Source organism: Coloeus monedula (assembly GCF_965178545.1).
Source record: "Coloeus monedula genome assembly, chromosome: 1".
NCBI classification, from domain to species: Eukaryota; Metazoa; Chordata; class Aves; order Passeriformes; family Corvidae; genus Coloeus; species Coloeus monedula.
In genome coordinates, this window is record NC_138781.1 from 4,858,983 (window position 1) to 4,878,808 (window position 19,826).

General features: G+C 50.5%; 1 protein-coding gene across 1 annotated transcript; it reads left to right on the top strand.

The window, feature by feature from the left end:
• Nucleotides 1-4,186: 4,186 nt before the first annotated feature.
• CSRNP1 (cysteine and serine rich nuclear protein 1) lies at nucleotides 4,187-19,591 on the top strand. The gene is made up of 5 exons (XM_082276942.1): nucleotides 4,187-4,272; nucleotides 11,148-11,343; nucleotides 13,662-13,921; nucleotides 14,402-14,698; nucleotides 15,715-19,591. Exons 2-5 carry the CDS (start codon nucleotides 11,172-11,174, stop codon nucleotides 16,696-16,698), a joined length of 1,713 nt encoding a protein of 570 aa, XP_082133068.1. The 5' UTR covers nucleotides 4,187-4,272; nucleotides 11,148-11,171; the 3' UTR covers nucleotides 16,699-19,591.
• Nucleotides 19,592-19,826: the final 235 nt, after the last annotated feature.

Genomic DNA, 19,826 nt, shown 5'->3' on the forward strand with positions numbered 1-19,826 from the left:
CCCAGCAACACAACCACAGCCAGATACAGCTGATAAGCCTTTTTAGAACTGCAGCAGGGATGTGACATAAAACTAGGAAAAAAATTCCTATCTCCAAGCCCAGATATTCCTGATTTATGCATCCTTAAGCACCAAGAGGCTTTTAACCCCAGGGAAAGCGCTTCTCCTGCTGCAGGGCGAGCATGAAACCAGCAGCGAGGAGCTTGACATCCCGAGCTTGTCCAACTCACACCTCTTATCTCACTGCTCGTGTATCGCACCGAATCCTCCCCCGCTCCTTTCCCGCTGGGCTCCCCGCTCCCTGCGCTTGCTCTGCGGCCGCTGCTCCGTGCCAGGGCACTTATCCCTGCCGCGGCCGGTCAGCAGGGAATTTCCTCCCGCCGGAGCAGCGCTCGCGTGGCGCCCAGCCAGGGAAGGCAGCTCCGGGCCGCTGCTGCCAGCAGCCTTGCCAAAGCAGAGAGGGCTTTCCTGGGCGCAGGGGCTGCGAGCTGCTCTGGCTTCGCAGGGAGAGGATGCTCCTCGAGAGGTGAAAAAGCTGCGTTAAAAACCTTGCCAACCTGGCTCAGGGTAAAGAGAAACAGAATTTTTTTTTCTCTTTTTTTTTTTTTTTTCCTCTCTTTCTCATGAATTAATTTGTTGGAGGAATGAGGCTCAGAGAAGAAATAGCAAAATACACGTTGAGTCAAACTGAGATATTTCTTTTAACCTACACAGGAAAACATCTTAGATTGGTTGATGGCTATTTATCGTCTTGTGTAAGCTTCCAGTTATTGAGGTAGTAGTGCTTCTAGGTTGATTTAAAAAAAAAAAAAATTAAAAATTGCCGCTTTAAAAGTAAGTTTTGTTTCAACTCCCCCCTCTCTTTCACACACACACAACTATGGGCAGTGTGGAGGCAGAATTGTTCATTGCCTGACTGAATCACTAAATAATTTCTGCCCTGTGTGGGACTCATATCTCATAGTGGCTTTACTTACATTAAAACTATTAGAAGCAAAAGAGAAAATGTGTAACCTGGGGGTTGCTGGCAGCCTTTCCGGCTGTGTTCCAGGATATCCCCTTTCCCCCATACCCTGGGTTTCATTGCCAAACTCAGCTCGGGGAGGGCAGCAAATGACCCCCCCTTCATCCCACAGACACCGTGTAGAGGCAGGTGATATTGTAGCCTGTTCTAGTCCCATCGAAGCTCTCTGGACCCCCAGGAGCTGTGTGGTGACACCTCCCTGGCGCCAGGACCCATTTTGGGCTCAGCCCAGGAGGACTGTGGGGCTGGCGGGGAGGGTGTAGCCTGTGAGGCAGAGGAAGCGAGGAGCCAGTGTACAACCTGAACTTGGCCACCCTCGACCCAAACCCCAAAGAGGAAAGCCTGCACGCATGACTTCTTCCTGTTAGGAAATATTAATCATGGCCATGTCCAAACATGGTAAGTGAAACCTCAGGGAAACCGCTCCTTCAGCGATCGAGGGCTGCACGCTGGGATATTCAGGAAGGCCCTTGTGCCTCAAAGACAGGACCCACCCGTCATCAGGGCACCACCTTGAATTATGGATTACCTCCCTGACATTTGCATATTTGAAGAAAAAGCTGAGCTCATCCCTCCCGTGCCTCTGTACCCAGCTGTTGTTTCATGGGCTCGGGAGAGAGACACAGGGTGAGTGAGGCAGGTAGAGGGGTGAAGCACCTGGAGAGAAGAATCAACCACGTACAGCAGGAAAATCAGCTTGAGGATGTTCTCAGCTCACCCTCGCCCTTGCAGTGGTGTTGTTGGGGTGACCAGTAGGGATGTCATGCCCACAGGAATCACAGACACACACAGGGGCAAGGCCAGAAAATCCTGATGGCACCACTTCCCATGAGACACCTGTGTCACAAAAAAAATAATGAAAAAGACCATGAAAAGCATCCCAAGAGGTTTACAAGTAAAATAATGTTCCTGGAAAGAAGCGTCAGCACTCTGGCTTGCAGCACTGTGTGGGCAGCCTCTGGGAGCCAAGGAGCCCACAATGGAGCATGGGAATAATCCCACACACCCCAACCCAGCCTCATCCACCTTCTTAGGCAAGGCAAATCCAACATGACTCCCAGGTCTGGATCCCAACCACCAGGGACCAAAGCCCTTTCTGGGGCCAATTTTTGCTTGTGGGCAAAGCCCTGCTTTTGGACCTCAACCCATAGTGGAGGCCAAGCTTCTCCTGTGGAACTCAAGCACAGTATAGGGCTCAAATTCCTTGTGGGGGCCACATCCTGCTTGTGGGACCCCTAATCCCTGTGGGACCAACCATCCTGTGAGGCTCAAATTTGTTCCAGGCTCCAAGCCTTGCTCATGGGTCCCAAATTACCCGTGGTGTCCAAATCTGTTCTGGGATCCAAGACTTGCCTGTGGGTCACTGTCCATCTGTGGGGTCCAGACATTTACCAGGTGCCAAGTCTGCTTGTGGGTCCCAAACCACTGTGGGGTTCAAAGCCCTTGTGATGCCCAAAATCTGTTTTGGGGTCTGAGTTTTGCCTGTGAGTCCCCAGCCCCTTGTGGGCTTTGAGCCCCTTGAAACAGCCACATCCATGCTGAGGTTCAAGTTGTGCCTGTGGGTCCCAAATCCCAGGCAGAGACCCAAGCCATTTGTGGGGTCCAAATCCCTTTCAGAGCCCAGCCCTACTCGTGGGTCCCAAGCTCCACGTGGGACTCAAATCTGTTTAGAGTCCAACCCTCACTATGGGTTGCCAAACCTTTGCATGGCTCAAATCCCCTGGGGGACCCAAATGTGTGTCAGGGTCCAGGTTTTGCCTGCGGGTACCCAACCCTTCGTGGGCCCCAAACCTCTTGAAGCACCCAACCCCCTTTTGGGGTTCACACCTACTCCAGGTTCCCAAGCCCCCTGTGGTATTTAAATACGTGCTAGAGTCCAAGTTGTGCCCATGGGTCCCAAATCCCAAACTTTTTCAGGGCCCCTAACCCTTTGAAAGGTCCAAAACCCTTTCAGTTCCAAGCCTACTTGGGGGTCTGCAGCCCCCGGTGGTTCCTGAATCCATTTTGGGGTTCAACCTTTGCCATGTAGGCGTTCAACCCTTAATAAGACCCAAAGCCCCTGTTGTGCCCAAACCTGTTTTGGGGTCCAAGTTTTCCCTGCGGATTCACAACCCCTTGTGGGCTCTGAAGCCCTTGAAGCAGCTTCAGGGTCCACAGACTCCTGTGTGCCCAAATGTGGTTTGGGGTCCATGCTGTGCCTGTGGTTCCTCAGCTCCTTGTGAGACACAGCTTCCCTGTGGGACTCAAATCCATTTTGGGGTTCCCAGCACCCCGTGGCCACTTTGGGATCCAAGCAGTACCATTCCCTGGTAGTATAGACACCCCTCTCCGGGATCTAAATCCTTTTGGGGTCCCCAACCCCAAGCAGTACTCAGACCCAGTTTGGGGTCCACGCTGTGCCTCTGGCTCCCCAAGCTCTTGTGGGACACAGCTTCCCTGTGGGACCCAAATCCATTTTGGGGTCCTCAGCTCCCGGTGGTACTCAAATCTACCTTGGGGTCCAACCTGTCCCTGTGGCTCCTCAGCCTCTGGCGGGACACAGCTCCCCCGCGGGACGCGCAGCGATGCGGGGCGATGCGGGGCGATGCGGGGCAGTGCGGGGCGGTGCGGGGCGATGCGGGGCAGTGCGGGGCGGTGCGGGGCGGTGCGGGGCGATGCGGGGCAGTGCGGGGCGGTGCGGGGCGATGCGGGGCAGTGCGGGGCGATGCGGGGCGGTGCGGGGCGATGCGGGGCAGTGCGGGGCGATGCGGGGCAGTGCGGGGCGATGCGGGGCGATGCGGGGCAGTGCGGGGCAGTGCGGGGCGATGCGGGGCGATGCGGGGCGATGCGGGGCAGTGCGGGGCGGTGCGGGGCGATGCGGGGCGATGCGGGGCAGTGCGGGGCGATGCGGGGCAGTGCGGGGCGATGCGGGGCGATGCGGGGCGATGCGGGGCGGTGCGGGGCGATGCGGGGCGATGCGGGGCGGTGCGGGGCGATGCGGGGCGGTGCGGGGCGGTGCGGGGCGGTGCGGGGCGGTGCCTCCCGCCGCTCCTGACTCAGCGCCCCGCCCGGCGGGGGCAGGAAGCCGGGCGGGCCGGCCGGCCCCGCTCCTGTCACCGCCTGCGTCAGAGCCCGGAGTTTTCCACTGACGGAAAAGGGCAGCGCGGGGCGGCGCAGCCCGGCCCGGCCCCGGCAGCGGAGCGGGAGGCGCCGCGCCAGGCACCGCCGCTGCAGCCGGAGCCGCCGCGCCGACACCGCCGCCGCCGCAGGTAGGGACCGCCGCGGGCAGCCGGGATGGGGATGGGGATGGGGATGCGGGGGAGACGGCGTGGGGGGCGAGCGGGAGGCTCGCGTTTCACCACCGGGGGTTGCGACTGCGGAGTCCGGTCGGTGCCTGCCCGGCGCGGGGTTCGGCTGTCGAGAGCCGGCTCGGAGCCGTCCCGCCGGCCGGGGGTCGCTGCCGGTGCCCGCCGCCCGTTCCCGGCGGTCGCGCCGCCCCGGCGCCGTCTGGCCGCGCTGCTCCCGCCCGCGGGCGAGCGGAGCCCGGCGGGGCTGCGGCTGGGGCTGAGCCGCCGGGAAGCTCCGGGACCCTCCGGGGCAGCGGGACGGCGTTCCTTGGGGGAACGGGTGGGGGTTTGTTGCGCCCCCGACACACCCCCCCGCACTTTCCCGTCGGCTGTGCTGTACAGAGACCCGAACACCTTTATAATATTTATTAGGAGTAGCGCAGAGTTCCCCTCTCACCCCCGCCCCGGTAAGTCCAGGCTCCGCTCCATCCCCACCGCCGCGGTTCCAATTTTTTGATGTTGAGAGAAAGGTTGGGGGGGCGGGGGGAGCCTTGCCGGCTCGCTCTTCCCCAAATCCGCCCGGCTGGGGATGCTTTCCCGTCGCTACAGCAACACCTACCGACGGGCGCACGGAGGGACCGACGGGCGGACAGACGGAGCGGGGCACCCCCCACATCCCCCGCCTCCCGAAATAAAACATCGCGGCTTTTACAGCCCACCTGAAAAAAAAAGGAGGAAAAATAAAAAAGGATACCCCCGCCCCCAACTTCTAAGTTCTCGCAGGTTTCTATAATTTTTTTTTGCCTGCGCCCCCCACTCCCTCCTCTACCCCCGGCATCCTCAAAAGTGTCTGTCACCTCCGAGTTACATAATGTCGCTGTAGGAAGAGGCTGACACACAGGGACAGCCCTTTCCTAAAGCGGCTCAGCCTTACTAACGCCTGGAATGCCAACGCCTGGGTGGGATGGATGGAGAGAAAAGCCTCACGGCCGTTTACAAAACTCGAAGTCACAGAATGAGGAAATCCTTAAGGTTGGAAAAACCCTCTAAGATCCCCGAGTCCACCCCTTAACCCAGCCGTGCGAGGTTAAGTCTTGTCATTTGTTACCAGGAATTGATGTCCAATTATTATTTTAGTTTATTACTTTATTTTTTCATGAAAATTATTTTAATTTCCCTCTGCTGAGCAGTTTGCTGATATAGCCCGTCAAGGTGTGTGTGTGGGGTGGGGGGCGGGGTTATTTTCAGGATGGTTGGGTTTGTTCTCCTCCCGGAGAGACTCCGCAGCTCCCGGCAAAGCCTTTAATAATTCAGCACAGGAAATGCGTGCGTATATATAGCAGGGAAGGTAACGCACAGCGTGTACCTACAGGAGGACAAATATGGAAACCTGGTGTGAATTATTCATGAGGTGTGATCAAATAGAGGATTTTCCTAGACAAAGCACACTTCGCTGTTTTCCTGTTTGTTAGAGCACAATCTGCGCTGAGTACATCCGAACCTCCTTTCATTTTGGGCCGTGTCAGATAACCTTTAATGCATTTGCTGAAATTTCTTACTTACCTTTCAAGCTGTCAGCAAGAAGTAAGGGCTTGGTATAAAAACCTGACAAGCCTTTTTTGTTGGTTTTTTTTTTTCTTTGTGGCCCTCCAGATATTAGGAGATGGGTAAACACTTCTGCTGCTCTTTCCGGGGAAGGTGTTTTGCCTGTTCAGTCTCTGACAGGAGAATAAACTCGTGGTGCTACGGGCTGATTCATGCTCCCACTCCACAGCACGACGTACTTTGGGTTTTGCTGTTGCATAGTAGGCAGAGGCTATTTTTAACCGGAGCAAGGTTATGAAACCTTAGACCCAGCTGGGTGAAAATAATCTGGTCTGAACTGGAAAGCACAGCGTTATGTGGCTGGGAACACGCGTGGGACTGTCCCCTGGAGGGTCCTGGTGGGATGATCCCGCTCCCCTTGGCTCCAGTCAGCCCCGAAATTGGGAAGTGTTGTCATCAGGAGGCTGTCACGGAGGCACAGGGGAAACCACTTAAGTAAATATGCAAAGAATTAAAATAGTTAAATGATCGAGCAATGAATCAGTGCTGATAGTGTGGTTATAATTAAATAACCCAGAGGTGTTACTGGGATCATCACTGCTGTTAGACATCAGATTTCTGGGATAGCTGAGCGGGAAGCTCAGCTCCGCAGCACTTTTTGGTGATTCTCACAGCGAGGTCTCTTTACCCACAATAAACGGCAGCGTGCAAACAAACACCAACCCCAGCAACTCCCCCAGCTCTGCTCCACGAGCTGCCTTCGGAGCCGTACCTGGCTAAAATATGCAGTGGTGTTTTTTAAACTAATATTTACTCCTGCTAGACCTGCACAGCCACTGCAGCTCTGGGGGAGGGAGCGGGAGCCGCTCTGACTCACAGTCCTTAACTCGCTCCCAGCACCCGAGCCCTCGTCCCGGTGTGCTGGGAAGAGTCCACCTTGGTGTCCTGGGATGAGGCCGCTTTGTCTTGCTGCAGGCAGGCAGCTGAGCTTTAAAGTCAGCAAACCAGCTCAAAAAGTCACTGGAAAACAAATACTTCTAGTGCATTGTGCTGAGTATTGGGGGCTCAGAGGTATTGTTGTTTCCTTGATGTTCCCCAAGTCAGTTGGCAAAAGAAACTTTGCTTTCAATAACTCATGCACAGATTTGGGAGCCTTCCATTCTTTAGGATGCTCCACCGACAGAACCCCAAAATTTGAAATATTCTTGCTCCTGGGTGTTCTCCTGCGATACCATGGGAATTGTGGCACAAGCAAAAGGCAGCTGCTGGACTTGCCGTGAGGAGTTTCCTTTGCTTTGCTTGCACTGCTGCGATCGCCTGACACTTCAAAGCACATCTACAGCCCCAAAATACAACACTGAAACATCTTCTCCTCGTAATTCTGCCCAGAGCCACGATGCCTCTTTGTGCAGTCTCCTGGAGACTGGACACTGGTAGGGACTTTTAGTTGCCTTCCTCTGCACTTGGCTAAACAAATGCCAAACCTTCTTAAATCTAAATTACTCGAAATATTTACTGTTGAGACGTCGTCCAAGAGGAGGATAGTTAAAACATTAATTCCTTGCATTCCAGTGTGTTAGGGCTTTGCCCTGTGACTTGCTGGGTGCCAGAAATGGGACTTTGCAGATCTGATTCCCTTCCCCCCAACTAGACTGCCCCTCCTCGCCCCCCCCCCCCCCAACTTTAATGCTTAAAAAAAAAAAAAAAAAAGGAGGGAGAGAGAAAGAAAGGAATGCACATCTGGGCTAAATATTTGTTAGAAAGTATTCCCAGGATAGTGGGAGTTCTGGTGCCAGAGAGGAATTCCTGCGGGTTTGATCCATTGCATTATGTACTTGTTCCAAAAGCTGTTTTCAGTAAAATAGATGAGTAAGAAGTCTTAGCCAAGAACAGAATGTCTTTTTTGGCAACTGAAAGGAAGATAGGATTATTTTATTTCAGGTTATGTAAAAAAGAGAAGGAGAAGATGGTAAAATCCTGCACTCGGTGGTACCTGCAGAGATTTGCAGTGGCAAGCTCAGATGTAGATATTTATTTTTTCCATGCTGATGTGGACATTTTTGTGATTTTCTTGTAAGATACCGCTGTGGGTTTAAGGTTCCTTGCAAAGTTACTGCAATTAAAATATCCTCATTGTGTCTGGGCTTTTTTGGCTGAGTGGCCAGTGGCCTCAGTGACATGGCTTTAAAGGCAGCATCCAAATTGCTGGTGTGAATTCTGTCCCCACGTGCCAGGGAGAGGAGGGGAGCAGAGGATCATCCTGGCTTTGACAGTAACATGTCCATCTGGAGGATTTTTTGGGGTAGGGTAGATGCCTACATCAATGGGTGCAGCTCCACTACATCGCTCCTGAGAAGGATTTGAAAACGTGACTTGGAAAACATCACAGCCATAAATCAGCAATGAGGGGGAAGGTGTAACAGTGGAAAATTAATATATTTTGGCTGGTGGGCAGCAGGTTCACCAGCTTTTTCCCATTAGCTGGGATTCCTGTTTGCACAACACCTACTTGGCATCAACAAAACAATAGGTGTCTTGAAGAAGACAGCATGCCAAAAGTGGGGTTTTTCCCTATTCCTTTGGCTCATTCTCATAGATGGGGAGCTGCACACACCTCCCTTCATCCTCCTGGCTGATGACAGTATTTTAAAAATAAATAAATAGAATTGCACCATCTTATGCACAGCTTGCCTTGGCTCCAGCTTGGTGTTTGTGTAGCTCGGTTCGCTGGCTGGAGGAGAGTGCTCTGGTTTTCCCTGTGGGGTGGTTTGGGGGGATGTGGTGCAGCCCCTGATGGGCTGTTGGGTTGGCAGGTCACCTGAGCATCAGGGCTGCTGCATCTTTGGTCCAGGCCTGGGAGTTAACCCTGTCTCAGCAGCATGACCTTGGCTGCTCCAGCACCCTCCGGTGTCTCCCACGAGACTTGGATGTGGTCAGCATCGCGTCTCTGAGGGCATTTGCTGTTGGACATGTGTCCTACAGGCATTTTGGGGAGCTGGTTCCTCCCTCCCTTGGCTATAGTGGCATCCCTCACTGTCATCCCTCACTGTCCTTTGGAGCATTCTCTCTGCAGCAGGAACTGATACTCTTTCAAGCTACGCAAGTGGGATTTTTTTTGCCAAGTTTTTGCCTGTTCCAGGTGGGCAGTGGGGTCTGCAAACCTCTGGCTGCAGCCCAGGCTTTGATTCAGACCCCTGCCGTGGATTTGGAGAGTTTCTTTGCTCCTGGTTGTTTCTTAAAGCAGATGTGAGACAGAGCAAGAGGCACATGCACAAAAATAATACAAATCAAAGGTTTGTTATTTGCTGGTTTGTGGCTGCCTGTGAGCTCAGCTTTGCTGTGGAGCAGGCAGGAAAGGGGTTAATCCAGGTGTCGGGTAGGACATGTGCTGCTGGGGCTGGACAGTGGCCAAATCCACCTTCTCTGCATCTATTTTGGATTAAGGCCAAAAAAACAACAACCCCTCTGTGGCAAAACCACCTGCAGCTCCAGGTCTGCTGAGGAGGAGGAGGAGGGATGGAGGGATCACTTCTCCCCAGCTTCAGGGGACCATGGGGGACATACTGGCTCTGTAAGTAAGCCTTGCAGAGAATGATTAACTTCTTCAGGCCAGGGAAGTGCTTCATCCAGGGACTTTTTTGACCTTTTGGGTGACTATTGTCTCCTGGGAAGCTGGTGGTAAACATAATTAAGGGAGGGTTGGTGCAGGGCTTGGAAGGAACTGTGTGTGCTCCTGTCCTGCAACGTGATACTGCTCAGTGCTGTCAGGACACTGAAAATCCCATCGTGGAGAGGCTCTGAAACTGGTGTGGTGTCTGTGCTGCCTCCTCAGGGCTGTCAGAATGGCAGGTTTAGTGGTTTTTTGTTGTTTTTTTTTTCTTTTTCAGAGGCTTTAATTAACTTCAGACATGCAAAGCGGAGTGAGAAAGTGTTTGGGTTGCAAAGAATGAATTTGGCCGGTGGAGAAGTTTCATGTGGTGGGAGGGGATGTGGACTGGGTGTCTGGCACCCCTGTATCTGCACTGTCACTGTCCCAGGGCTGTCTACTGTCCCACCACTATCCAAATTGTAGAGATGCTTTAGCTTTTGTGTATTATGGGGTGGCTGGAGCTCTCCCCTCCTTGCTGGGAGGAATTCCTGGGCTGGGGCTGAATCTCTCCCATCATGGTTGTGCCTTACAGCCTGGTGGGATGGGGCCAGAGCAAGCCACCCCTCTGGCTGCAGCCTGGCTCTCAGCTCTGGGGGTGGCTCACTGGCTCCAAAATAAGCTGGCAGTGGCTTCTGCAGGAGCAGGGACACCTGGGGTGGGGTTGTCAGGGTCTAAAAGGGGGAATGATCTGTCATCAGTGCAGGAGCATCCCAGGTTGGGTGGGTGCTGATACCCATTAGAACCATAGTATATCTTAAGTTGAAGGGAGCCACAAAGATCATCAAGTCCCAGCTCCTGGCCCTGCACAGGACCACCCCAAGAATCCCACCCTGTGACTGAGACTGTTGTCCAAACCTACTGTGGGCAAAGTCTGTAGCTTTTGTGGGGGTTTTTTTTGTCCTCTGAATTTGCACAAACTTTATAAAAGCGGAGTTTAAAAAATGCAACGCAGTTATTTTTGGCTTTTCTTTTATTTTTTTCCCTTTAAGATGAGCAGGGGCAAAGCATGCAGGAAATTTAGGAATCTAGGCAAGTACAGAGCGCCTTTGTTTTTAATTAGCTGCGTTGTTTTTAATTGCTACTATGCTTGATACATAACCCAGCCTAAACAAGAATAGCTTATTGAATGGGGGACTGACTATGAAAGGCACCGTGAGGAGAAGGGCTGTTCTTCACAGTTGATATATTTGTATTTCAGTGCTTCATTTAATAAGTCTGTTTCCCCGGGGGGCTGTAGCAAGTAAATCATGCCAACAGATTGTTTTCTGCAAACTGGCTTATTTTTGTAATTAGCAAGACGTTAAAGCTGTAACTGCATAGAAAGCGATCTGGGTGAGGAGTGAGCATAAAAGAATTAGTAAGCAAAATGTAATACTTACTGTTTGATAACATTTGTGTTGATTGAATTGGTTTCTGGACAGTTTGTTGTCTGGGATGGTCATTTTCTTTCTGCAGTGTTGTCAAATGGGAGAGAAATTCACAGGTGTGCACAGTGAGTGTAGTAAGGGGAGGTGTTTTAGGGGAGCACTTTTTGGGGATCACATCTGCACGGCCAGGTGGATCTGATGGGGAAGCCTTGCTGAGGGTTACAGCTGTCCTGCTCATCACTGGAAACTGCCAGTATTTCCCTGGCTTCATTTTGCTTTTCTCCTTTGTTTTCCAGTTATATGACAAAAACGGCGTCACCATGAGCGGAGTATTGAAAAGGAAGTACGAAGAGCTGGGGGATGACAGCACCTACTGCTCCTCCTCCTCCTGCTCCCCCCTCTCCTCCTCAGCATCCTCAGGCTGGGACACTGATGAGGAGAATTCCCGTGGGGAGCCCAAGCCCAGCTCTGCCTTAACGTCCAGCTTCACCCGTGAGTACCTCTGGCTTTCCCAGGATCAGCCATGCCTCTGCATGGGTTTTTTATAGGGTGTTGGTGGGTCGTGACCACACAGAGACCCTCTTGGAGCACACCCTTATGGGTAGAAGTGGCTGTGATGCCAGCTACCTGTCATGACACCAATTTATAATCATCCAGCCTCCCCACAGTGGTCTTCCTCAGCCCTTCCTTCCAGTATTTATTATTCCTTTAGAATGTTTTTGCTGAAGTCCGGGTTTCCAGGCATAGAAACCCAAGGACCTGGGTGTGCAGAGGCATGTGGGTGCCTCCAAGCCCCTGCTGCAGGACCATCCCACCAACCCTCAATTCCCTGTCAAGCTGTTTCACAGGAAAAAAAACTAATCAGACAGCGAAGGCCCGTAATGCTGGTTTTAAAAAATGATTAACCAGTAGTGTAATTACCATTTCAGAACTTGTTTCCTACGTGAATTTGGTACTTTGCCAAAGAACATGACACGTTTGACATTGCCTCCGCTGCTAGTACAGATAAAAGCTATTTTGTTTTCCCAGCAATATAAGTTTTGAGAGCTTTTAGGAAAACACACAGAAGGCAGTATTGTAAAGCCCTTTATCTGCCATGTGAAGAGAAAAATAAAAAGTACAATAGAGGAACATCTTCATGGAGGAGAAATAGTCCAACCTAGTAAATTATACTGAACACCCACTGTATATAGCAGTTAAGGTCCACTTAGCAGACATACACAAACACGCAGTGGTCTGAAAAGGCTTTAGAAGTCTTGTAATAATAAAGAGTCTCATTCTTGCTTGTCTTCCCAGGTTTTGTGACAAAACAATGAACTTTTTGTATTCTCTGGCTCAATTGGAAAAGGGTCAGGAATGGGAAAACAATTTCGGAGGAGGGGTGCAGGGAGAGAGAAGCAAATGCCAAAGTGCAGCAGCTCGGCCAATAGACGATCGTGGTGGTTAACTTGCCTACTGATAAAGAGCTCGTGTTTTAGGAGATTGAGTCAAGGTTATTGTGAAAATGCAACTCACAGTGCAAAGATATGATCAGAGTGACTGCAGGGCCCAGTGTGAACCCCCAGCTATTGAGCAGAAGCTGCTGACACAGCTGGGTGAACACTTTTTTTTCCTTTTTTTTTTTCACATGAAACCGAAACACTGTGTTTTGGCAAGTGAGACCTGTGAAATGTGGGTGCAGTTAACTGTCCAGTCTTGCACTTTCACAGCCCTTGGGGCCCACCAAACCAGCTGAGCCCCTCGGGTTCTTGTAGTCCTTTCCTTGGATCCCACTGTAGGGCTGCCTGTGGCTGTGCCACCAGAGGAGCCAGGCTTGATCCCAGCTCTGCAGCAGTCACCCATCCTTTCTGGGTTATTTTTTTCCATGGAGGCAGCTGAAGCACCCATGCAGCAGCAGAGCATGGGACCAGAAATACCTCCCCACCACAAATTTGGGTGTAGCTGGCTCTTGTTCCTGCCACACTCACGCAGCTCTGCAACCCAGGGCTGCTGTGCCTCGCTTTCCTTTCTTGGCCAGCCACACTCGTGGAAACTCACTGACTCTGAACCTGCCCTGACTAATTAATCCCCCTCCATCTGCTGCATTTGCACGTGCAGATGTGCTAGGCCAGGTATCTCTGGAGAGGCTCTGCTGTAAATGGTGTGTAGCATGTTTCAGCAATTTTAAGATAAACCAGAGTCATGTATTGCCATGTTTACCCGGGGATCACCTGCACAAAGATTAACATCTTTGCAGCTGCTCTCAAATGAGTCTCTGGAGATTAAACCATAGATTCAGAGTTCCTCCCAGTGGATGGTGAAAGGAAGTACCAGAAAAAGCAGACATTTGGGCTGTTTTCTGCCCTGCCACAAAAGCTGGAGCCATGCAGCCCTGGAAATGCCAATGCCACGGCATCCTGGGAGCAGACCAGGGGCTCCTGAGAGTGGATTTAGAGAGACAGATGTGTAGGATGGCTGGTTGCTTGTTCATTATGCTGTGCCACACGTGAAGAATAAGCAAATGGATGTTCCCTGGGGGAAGTCAAGTGGGAAGGAGAAGCAGCAGCCGCCGCGTACGGTGAATCTCATCGGTGACTCCGATGCAGCGGGGCTTGGCTTAGCTTCCTCTCCATCCTCATCCCACCTTTGAAGTGTTAGCTCCTAAAACACCACCAAGCAATGTTGTAGCCCTGTCCCATCGTGTCCCTGTTGAGAGACTTACTTGCAAGTCCCACCTGTTTGTAGTATTTCTATTCCATCTGCAGCATGGCAGCACTGACTTCGTGCTTTCTTTTTCCTTTTTTTTTTTTTTTAAATTCTCCCCTTTTTAGCCACATCTATCCTGAAGAAATCCAAGCGACTAAAGAAGAACAATGTGGAGTTTGACCGGGTCACTGTGTTTTACTTCCCACGCTGCCAGGGCTTCACGAGTGTGCCTAGCCGTGGGGGCTGTACCCTGGGGATGGTGAGCAAACACAGCTCCTCCCGGCAGTTCACGCTGGCAGAGTTTTCAAAGGAGCAGGAAAACGTCCGTCGGGGCAAACTCGAAGAGAAATTAAAGGAGGAGAAGTTGGAAGCGTTGAAATGGAAAGTGAGTAGGAGCGTGGGGCTGGGTTGATGAGGAGTTGGTGGATGTTGTTAGTTAATTGGCCAGTTTTTAGTAAGAGCCTCTGAGACTTGGGGGCATCAATCCTTGGCTCTCAGTTTGGGTCTCCAAGAAACATAGGCTCTGGTGGGGAATCTTCATTTAGCCCTCCACCTTTGAAAGGTGATGGAAAGGATGCTGAAGATGTTTTTTACTCTTTTGGTAGTAGCTCTCCATTCTGGGATCCACTTGAGAATCCTCTTGGCATCTCCCGAAGTCTTTTCATTTCTCATTTAGATACTTGATATCCCAGGACACAGCTTCAGTCAGGTGTCACATCTCTGTGGGCTCTGACTTAGATACTGATCCTGAGGCTGGCCACCATGGGGTGGAGGTCATTCCTTTCCTGTTTTCCCTGAGCTGGGGGTTCCAATGGCTCTGAGTCCCAAACAAGCCCCTAATGCTTTCTCCATTTTTTGCCCTCAGCTAACCATGAACGGCACGAAGGAGTCCGAAGAGGCCAACCAGCTCACCATCGAGGACATCTCCGACGACGACATCGACGTCAGCAACGTGGACCTGGAGGACGGCTTCTTCCTGCAGCCCTACCCCGCCAAGAAGAGGCGTGCGCTGCTGAAGGCCGTGGGGGTGAAGAAGATCGACAAGGAGGAGAAGCGGGAGCTGCACAACATCCGCCTGTCGCGGGAGGACTGCGGCTGTGACTGCCGCGAGGTCTGCGACCCCGAGACCTGCAGCTGCAGCTTGGCAGGCATTAAATGCCAGGTACTGCCCTCGCCCCTGGGCACGGGGGGATGCCGCGGCTCCAGCTGTGCGTTAGAGCAGGGGGGTGTGAGCAAGTTGGACAAAGTTGGGGCAGCCTGTAAATCCATCTGCTCCTACCTGCGCTTGGAGGCGAGGAGAGATCTTGGAGCATCCCTCAGGCTGCAAGGCAGACTCTGCTTGAAACTGTCCTCTTCCCAAATCACACGTGCAGCCATTCCCACGCTGCCAGAGCCTGCAGTGAGAATGTCCCCGCTCTGCATCCCCACGAGACTCACACCTGCTTGATCTCCTGTTGGAGATGGGCCACGTGGGAATGTCTTCAAGGAAGAGCTTCTTGCTCCTCACACGAGGCTGTGCTTTCTCCCCCTCCTCCAGGTTTTATTTTTAATTCTTTTTTCTTTTGGTGTGTGTCACAAATCCCAGCACGCTCAGGCAAACGTGGGAGTGTCAGCTGAGCGTCAGCCCACAGCGAGCTGTGCAGGCCACCTGCACTGTGGGATAATCCCTCTGTATTCAATTAGTGAGTTATATTTTTCAGGGTATTTTTTGCGTGTGCCTGCCCAGCTGTATTTGGGGAGCCTCAATGCCTATTCTGGGCGCTGCTCACTCCCTCGGTGCCGTGTTTGGTGGCTGGGGGTGGCGGAGGTGGGTGCACACGGGTGCTCCATGTGTGTGTCACAGCCCCCCTCTAGTGGCTGCTGCAGACCAGATAGTGAGATCATTAAACAGCAATAAAGAAAAAACTCACTTTTGCCCCTTTATGTCTCCTTTTGGACCATTATATTTTGCCTTTTTTTTGGAACCTTTTAATTTCCTTCACTTGTACTAAAATCCAACTTTTTATGACACCTCTTCAAAAGAGCAGAGTGTCTCTTTTTGGGTTTTTTTTTTTTTTTCCTGCTTTTAAACCCCTCAGCTGCCACTTGGTTTCTCAGGGCAGACGAGTCACGGGCAGTTTTGGTTTTGTGCCACCGGGTTCCATCCTAATCCTCCCCCTCTGCTTCTCCCTGTGCCAGATGGATCACACCTCCTTCCCCTGCGGCTGCACCAAGGATGGCTGTGGCAACACCGAGGGCAGGATCGAGTTCAACCAGGCCCGCGTGCAGACACATTTTATCCACACCATCATGAAGCTGGAGCTGGAGAAGCAGCAGCAGAGCAGCGAGAAGGTAGCGGAAGCTGAGCCCCCGTTCCGGGAGCGGCTCCCGCCGCTGGGATGCGTGGCAGGGAAGGGCTCCTTGGAGGAGCATGCAGTGCCGCTGGCACCTGCCTTCCAGTTCAGCCCCGACCTGGAGGCCCTGGGGGAGAACAGCTGCAGCAGTGACATGACAGACTCCTCCATCTCCTCCCACCCCAGCGAGGACCTGGAGGAGCCCTACGAGAGCCTCCCCTCCGACAAATCCCAGTCAGACGTGGATGACGACGGCTTGGCGCGCATCCTCCACTTCAACGACTCGGATGCCGAGGAGGAGAGCGGGCGTGGCCAGGATGACCTCAGCTGCTTCCACCCCACCGACTTCTTCATTGAGGACCACGGCAGCGAGGCCAAGCCTGTCCCTGGCCACTTGTCCCACCTCTCAGAGTGCCTGGATGAGAATGCCAACCAGGACAGTGGGGGTTTGCTGGAGGATGCAGCCCACGTGAGGTGCGAGGGGCTGTCCTGCTGCGCCTCATCCTCCACTGAGCCCTGCTCCAAGAGCTATGCCGATCTCAGCCTTTCCTCTGATTCCTTGGATTTCTTCCAGTCCTTCTCAGACTATAACTTGGGACCCCTTTACAACTCCTTAAAGGAGTACGAGAACCTGGATAACTTCTCAGCATTACAGTTTCAGTTGCCTAATTTCCCTGGCTTCCCGCAAGCCGGAGATCAGGGCTCCTGTTTCTTGGAGTCCCTCATTGGTTTGTCCGAATCCATCCCTGAAACCCCAGCCCCTTTCACAGACAATCAACTTTTGGAGGATGCCATCAAGTCATCGCTGATGGAGACAGTGAAAGTGTGAAACACCTGCATGGCTCGGGCAAGGACTGATGCCAACAGGAAAACAGAGAAACAGTTGGACAGGCAAACTTTCACTGAAAGGATGATGTGTGCTACTCAAATATAAGGAGGAAAAAACAGCAACAGCCCAAGACTTTCTAAGCAAATGAACTATTTTTGGTCTTTATAGAACGTGGTCGTTTTGACATACTGCAGCTACAATCAGTTCTCTTGCTGTTTGTGCAAAAATTTCTAAACTTTCATGATGGGGTGGGGAGGGGAGGGAGGGAAACAGACTTTCACCTGAGAATTTCCTTGTGTTTTGTATGAAAAGACCTGTTGAGAAATACTCCTCGCTAACGTTGCCAGTCGTCCATACAGCCCCTTCTAGAAATGTTTCAGTGTTGCAGGAACTTTTTAAGGCAACTTTTTGAAGCTGTATTTATTGTGAAAATTTGTGGTTTGCGTAAGAGTTGACCCGACACACTCTTACGTTTGAATCTGACGAGGTTTACAGAAGAGATCCATACACTATATTCATGATCATTCTTCATCTATTTATTGCAAGTTCCAGAATTTAACTAGCCACTGAAGCTTGAACTAGCATGAAACCTTATTTAAATTGGTAATACCTCAGATGTATTATGTGTACAATCATATTTTTTTGCATAATATATCTGTATTTATTTATTTTCTACCTGTAGTACGTGAATAGCACTGTGGTTTGTCGATGACCTGGAAGGGCAATAAGGTCTTCAAGAGGAAGATGACCCTGGTTTTTCTGAGTCTGAATAATGTTGGCTGTTTGGTCTTCACTTCACATTTCTAAAAACACTGAACAGAAGTGGGTGGGAGGGGAGGGATGAGGGAAGAGTTCATGCAACATCCCTTGGTTTCTCCCGGGCTTGTAGCAGACATGAGAATGGTGTCTGGTCTGCCTAATACCACTGTGGAGAGCAAAACAAGCAAAACCTTCAACTATTTAAGAAATGACATGAACTAGATCGAAACAAAACCCAACCCCTTTTCTTGTAAATTATTTTATAATTTATTTAATTTCATAAGGATTTGGCCATGAGATCTTTCCCCATCAGTTATGGTGCCTGAATATGCAGAGGAACTGTCAGCAGCAGTGGGGAGGTGTAACCATAAGGATCTGGGCAGCCCTTGCAAGGGGCTTTGGGAGAGCAAAGCCAAAACAGCAATGCTGTGCTCAAGCTCCTCAGCAAGTGCTCCTTAGGACTCCCCAAAATCCAGTGGGTCACACTGATTGTGCTATTTTTTTACATAGGTGAATCGGGTAATTCAAGCAAAACAGTTGGATATGAATTTTATTGGGTTATTTATTCTGTGAGTACAGTTTTTGAGGGAAGAAACAGCAACACCTGAAGACCAAGCTGAAAAACTGAAGGCTTTTGGTTTTTAAAATGAGATAAATCATCGTGTTTTAGGAAGGATACTGGAGGCTGCCTTGGCCTTTTGCTATTTAAGTCAGTCTGAGAACATGACACTATTTGGCCATGAGATGTAACTGGACAAAAAATCTGAGCATCAGTGATACACTAAGTGCCTACACCAGTGGTATGGAAAAAGCTAAACGGATTCAAAACCTGCCGGCTTTAAAGTCCCCCTTGGAAAATTTGGTGATGGGAGTGATTCCCGGCATTACCAGCACAGGAGGAGGAGGAGACAGTTCTGGTGTCCCAGCCCTGCTGCCCTGGGAGCAGCTGGAGGGAACTTCTGGGGGTGCAGAGACACACAGACAAAGGGAAACAACCCCAAAACACAGATCTGAGGATTTTTCTATTGGCTGAACTGTTTCTATCCCCGACCACAGGGATGGTGCTCTTGGATACCTGCTCATCGACAGGTGCCTCACTGCAAACCTGCCAGCAATTTAGGAAAACTTCTGGCGTACGAAACATGGGTTGCTTGGGGTTTTTTTAATCCTTCTTGTTGCTATTTAATTGTACATCTTCTCTGGTATTGAGCCGGTCAACCTGGAAGTGGAGCTGACCCCCCACGGCCACGAGTGAGTCCTGAGCCCGCGCTCGCCGCCGCTTCCTCCCGCAAGGCATCGCCCCTGGGGCAGGAGGGCGACTGTAGGAATACTACTGGCAGATGGAGGATTTCCTGGATATATCTATTATTATTATTGTTATTATTATTATTATTTTTATTATTATTATTATTGTTATTTTTTGTTGTTGTCATTGTTTCTTCAGACTGAAAAATCCCTCTTTCAATTATCTCCTAGGTGGTAGTTCCTTATCCTTCAGACTGCATCAAAAAATACTGACAGTTGAAAGTCTGGTACCATTCTGTATTTATTGGCACTAATATATTTTGTAACATTCCTAAGTTTCTCTGCATATGTATATTTATATATATAAAATATAGGCATATATTTTATATATATATATATACACACACTTTTTTTTTAATGAATGATTGGGATTGACTCCTGCCTTTGTGGATTTTTTTTTTCAATAATTTATTCTTTTTATTTGTGTTGGTGCCAAAAAGAAAAAAAAAAGATTTTTTTTCTCTTTTTTTTTTTTTCCCCAGGGCACTGAATTGTAAATATATAATTTTTTTTTCTTCTCGGTATCTGTGTAAAAAGTTGCCTGTTAAACAGTTTTAAAACTGGGTATTTATTGACACAATCTGTAATTATCTAATGTATTGGTTGAAACGCTTTGGTTTCAACATAGCTTTATTTTAGCTTTCTTTGTGTATATATTGTGATTATGTTGCTTAAAGGTACAAGTTAAAAAAAATGCTTTATTTTTACCTTATCCATTTGCATTTGTTTATAAAAAAAAGCATATTTGTCTACAGCTGCTGTCTCTCATTTCATCAAAGCAATATGAAGAAATTTCCATTACACTTTCAATAAAAGAATTTTGTTTGAATATGGCAGTGTCTTCTCCCATGTCCTTTGCTGACACAATAACCTTTTCTCTTTTCCCTAAATAAAGTAAAAATCAGTGCATGGGATGTGGTGTTCCCAAACTTTTTTGGGCTTGTGGATGGTGGCGGCTTGTCTCTAAGGGATGATGGAATAGACAACAGCCATGGCAGCATCCACATCACCAAGGAGAAATCTTGGGAAACCCTGGAAACCACTTTCCCTTATGGGTTACAAAC

Excerpts from the sequence above, each read along its gene's own strand:
- CSRNP1 (XM_082276942.1), top strand. The coding sequence starts at position 11,172 with ATGAGCGGAGTATTGAAAAGGAAGTACGAAGAGCTGGGGGATGACAGC. Across the intron at positions 13,922-14,401 it reads TGGAAGCGTTGAAATGGAAA|CTAACCATGAACGGCACGAA; the intron begins GTGAGTAGGAGC and ends TTTTGCCCTCAG. Across the intron at positions 14,699-15,714 it reads TGGCAGGCATTAAATGCCAG|ATGGATCACACCTCCTTCCC; the intron begins GTACTGCCCTCG and ends TCCCTGTGCCAG.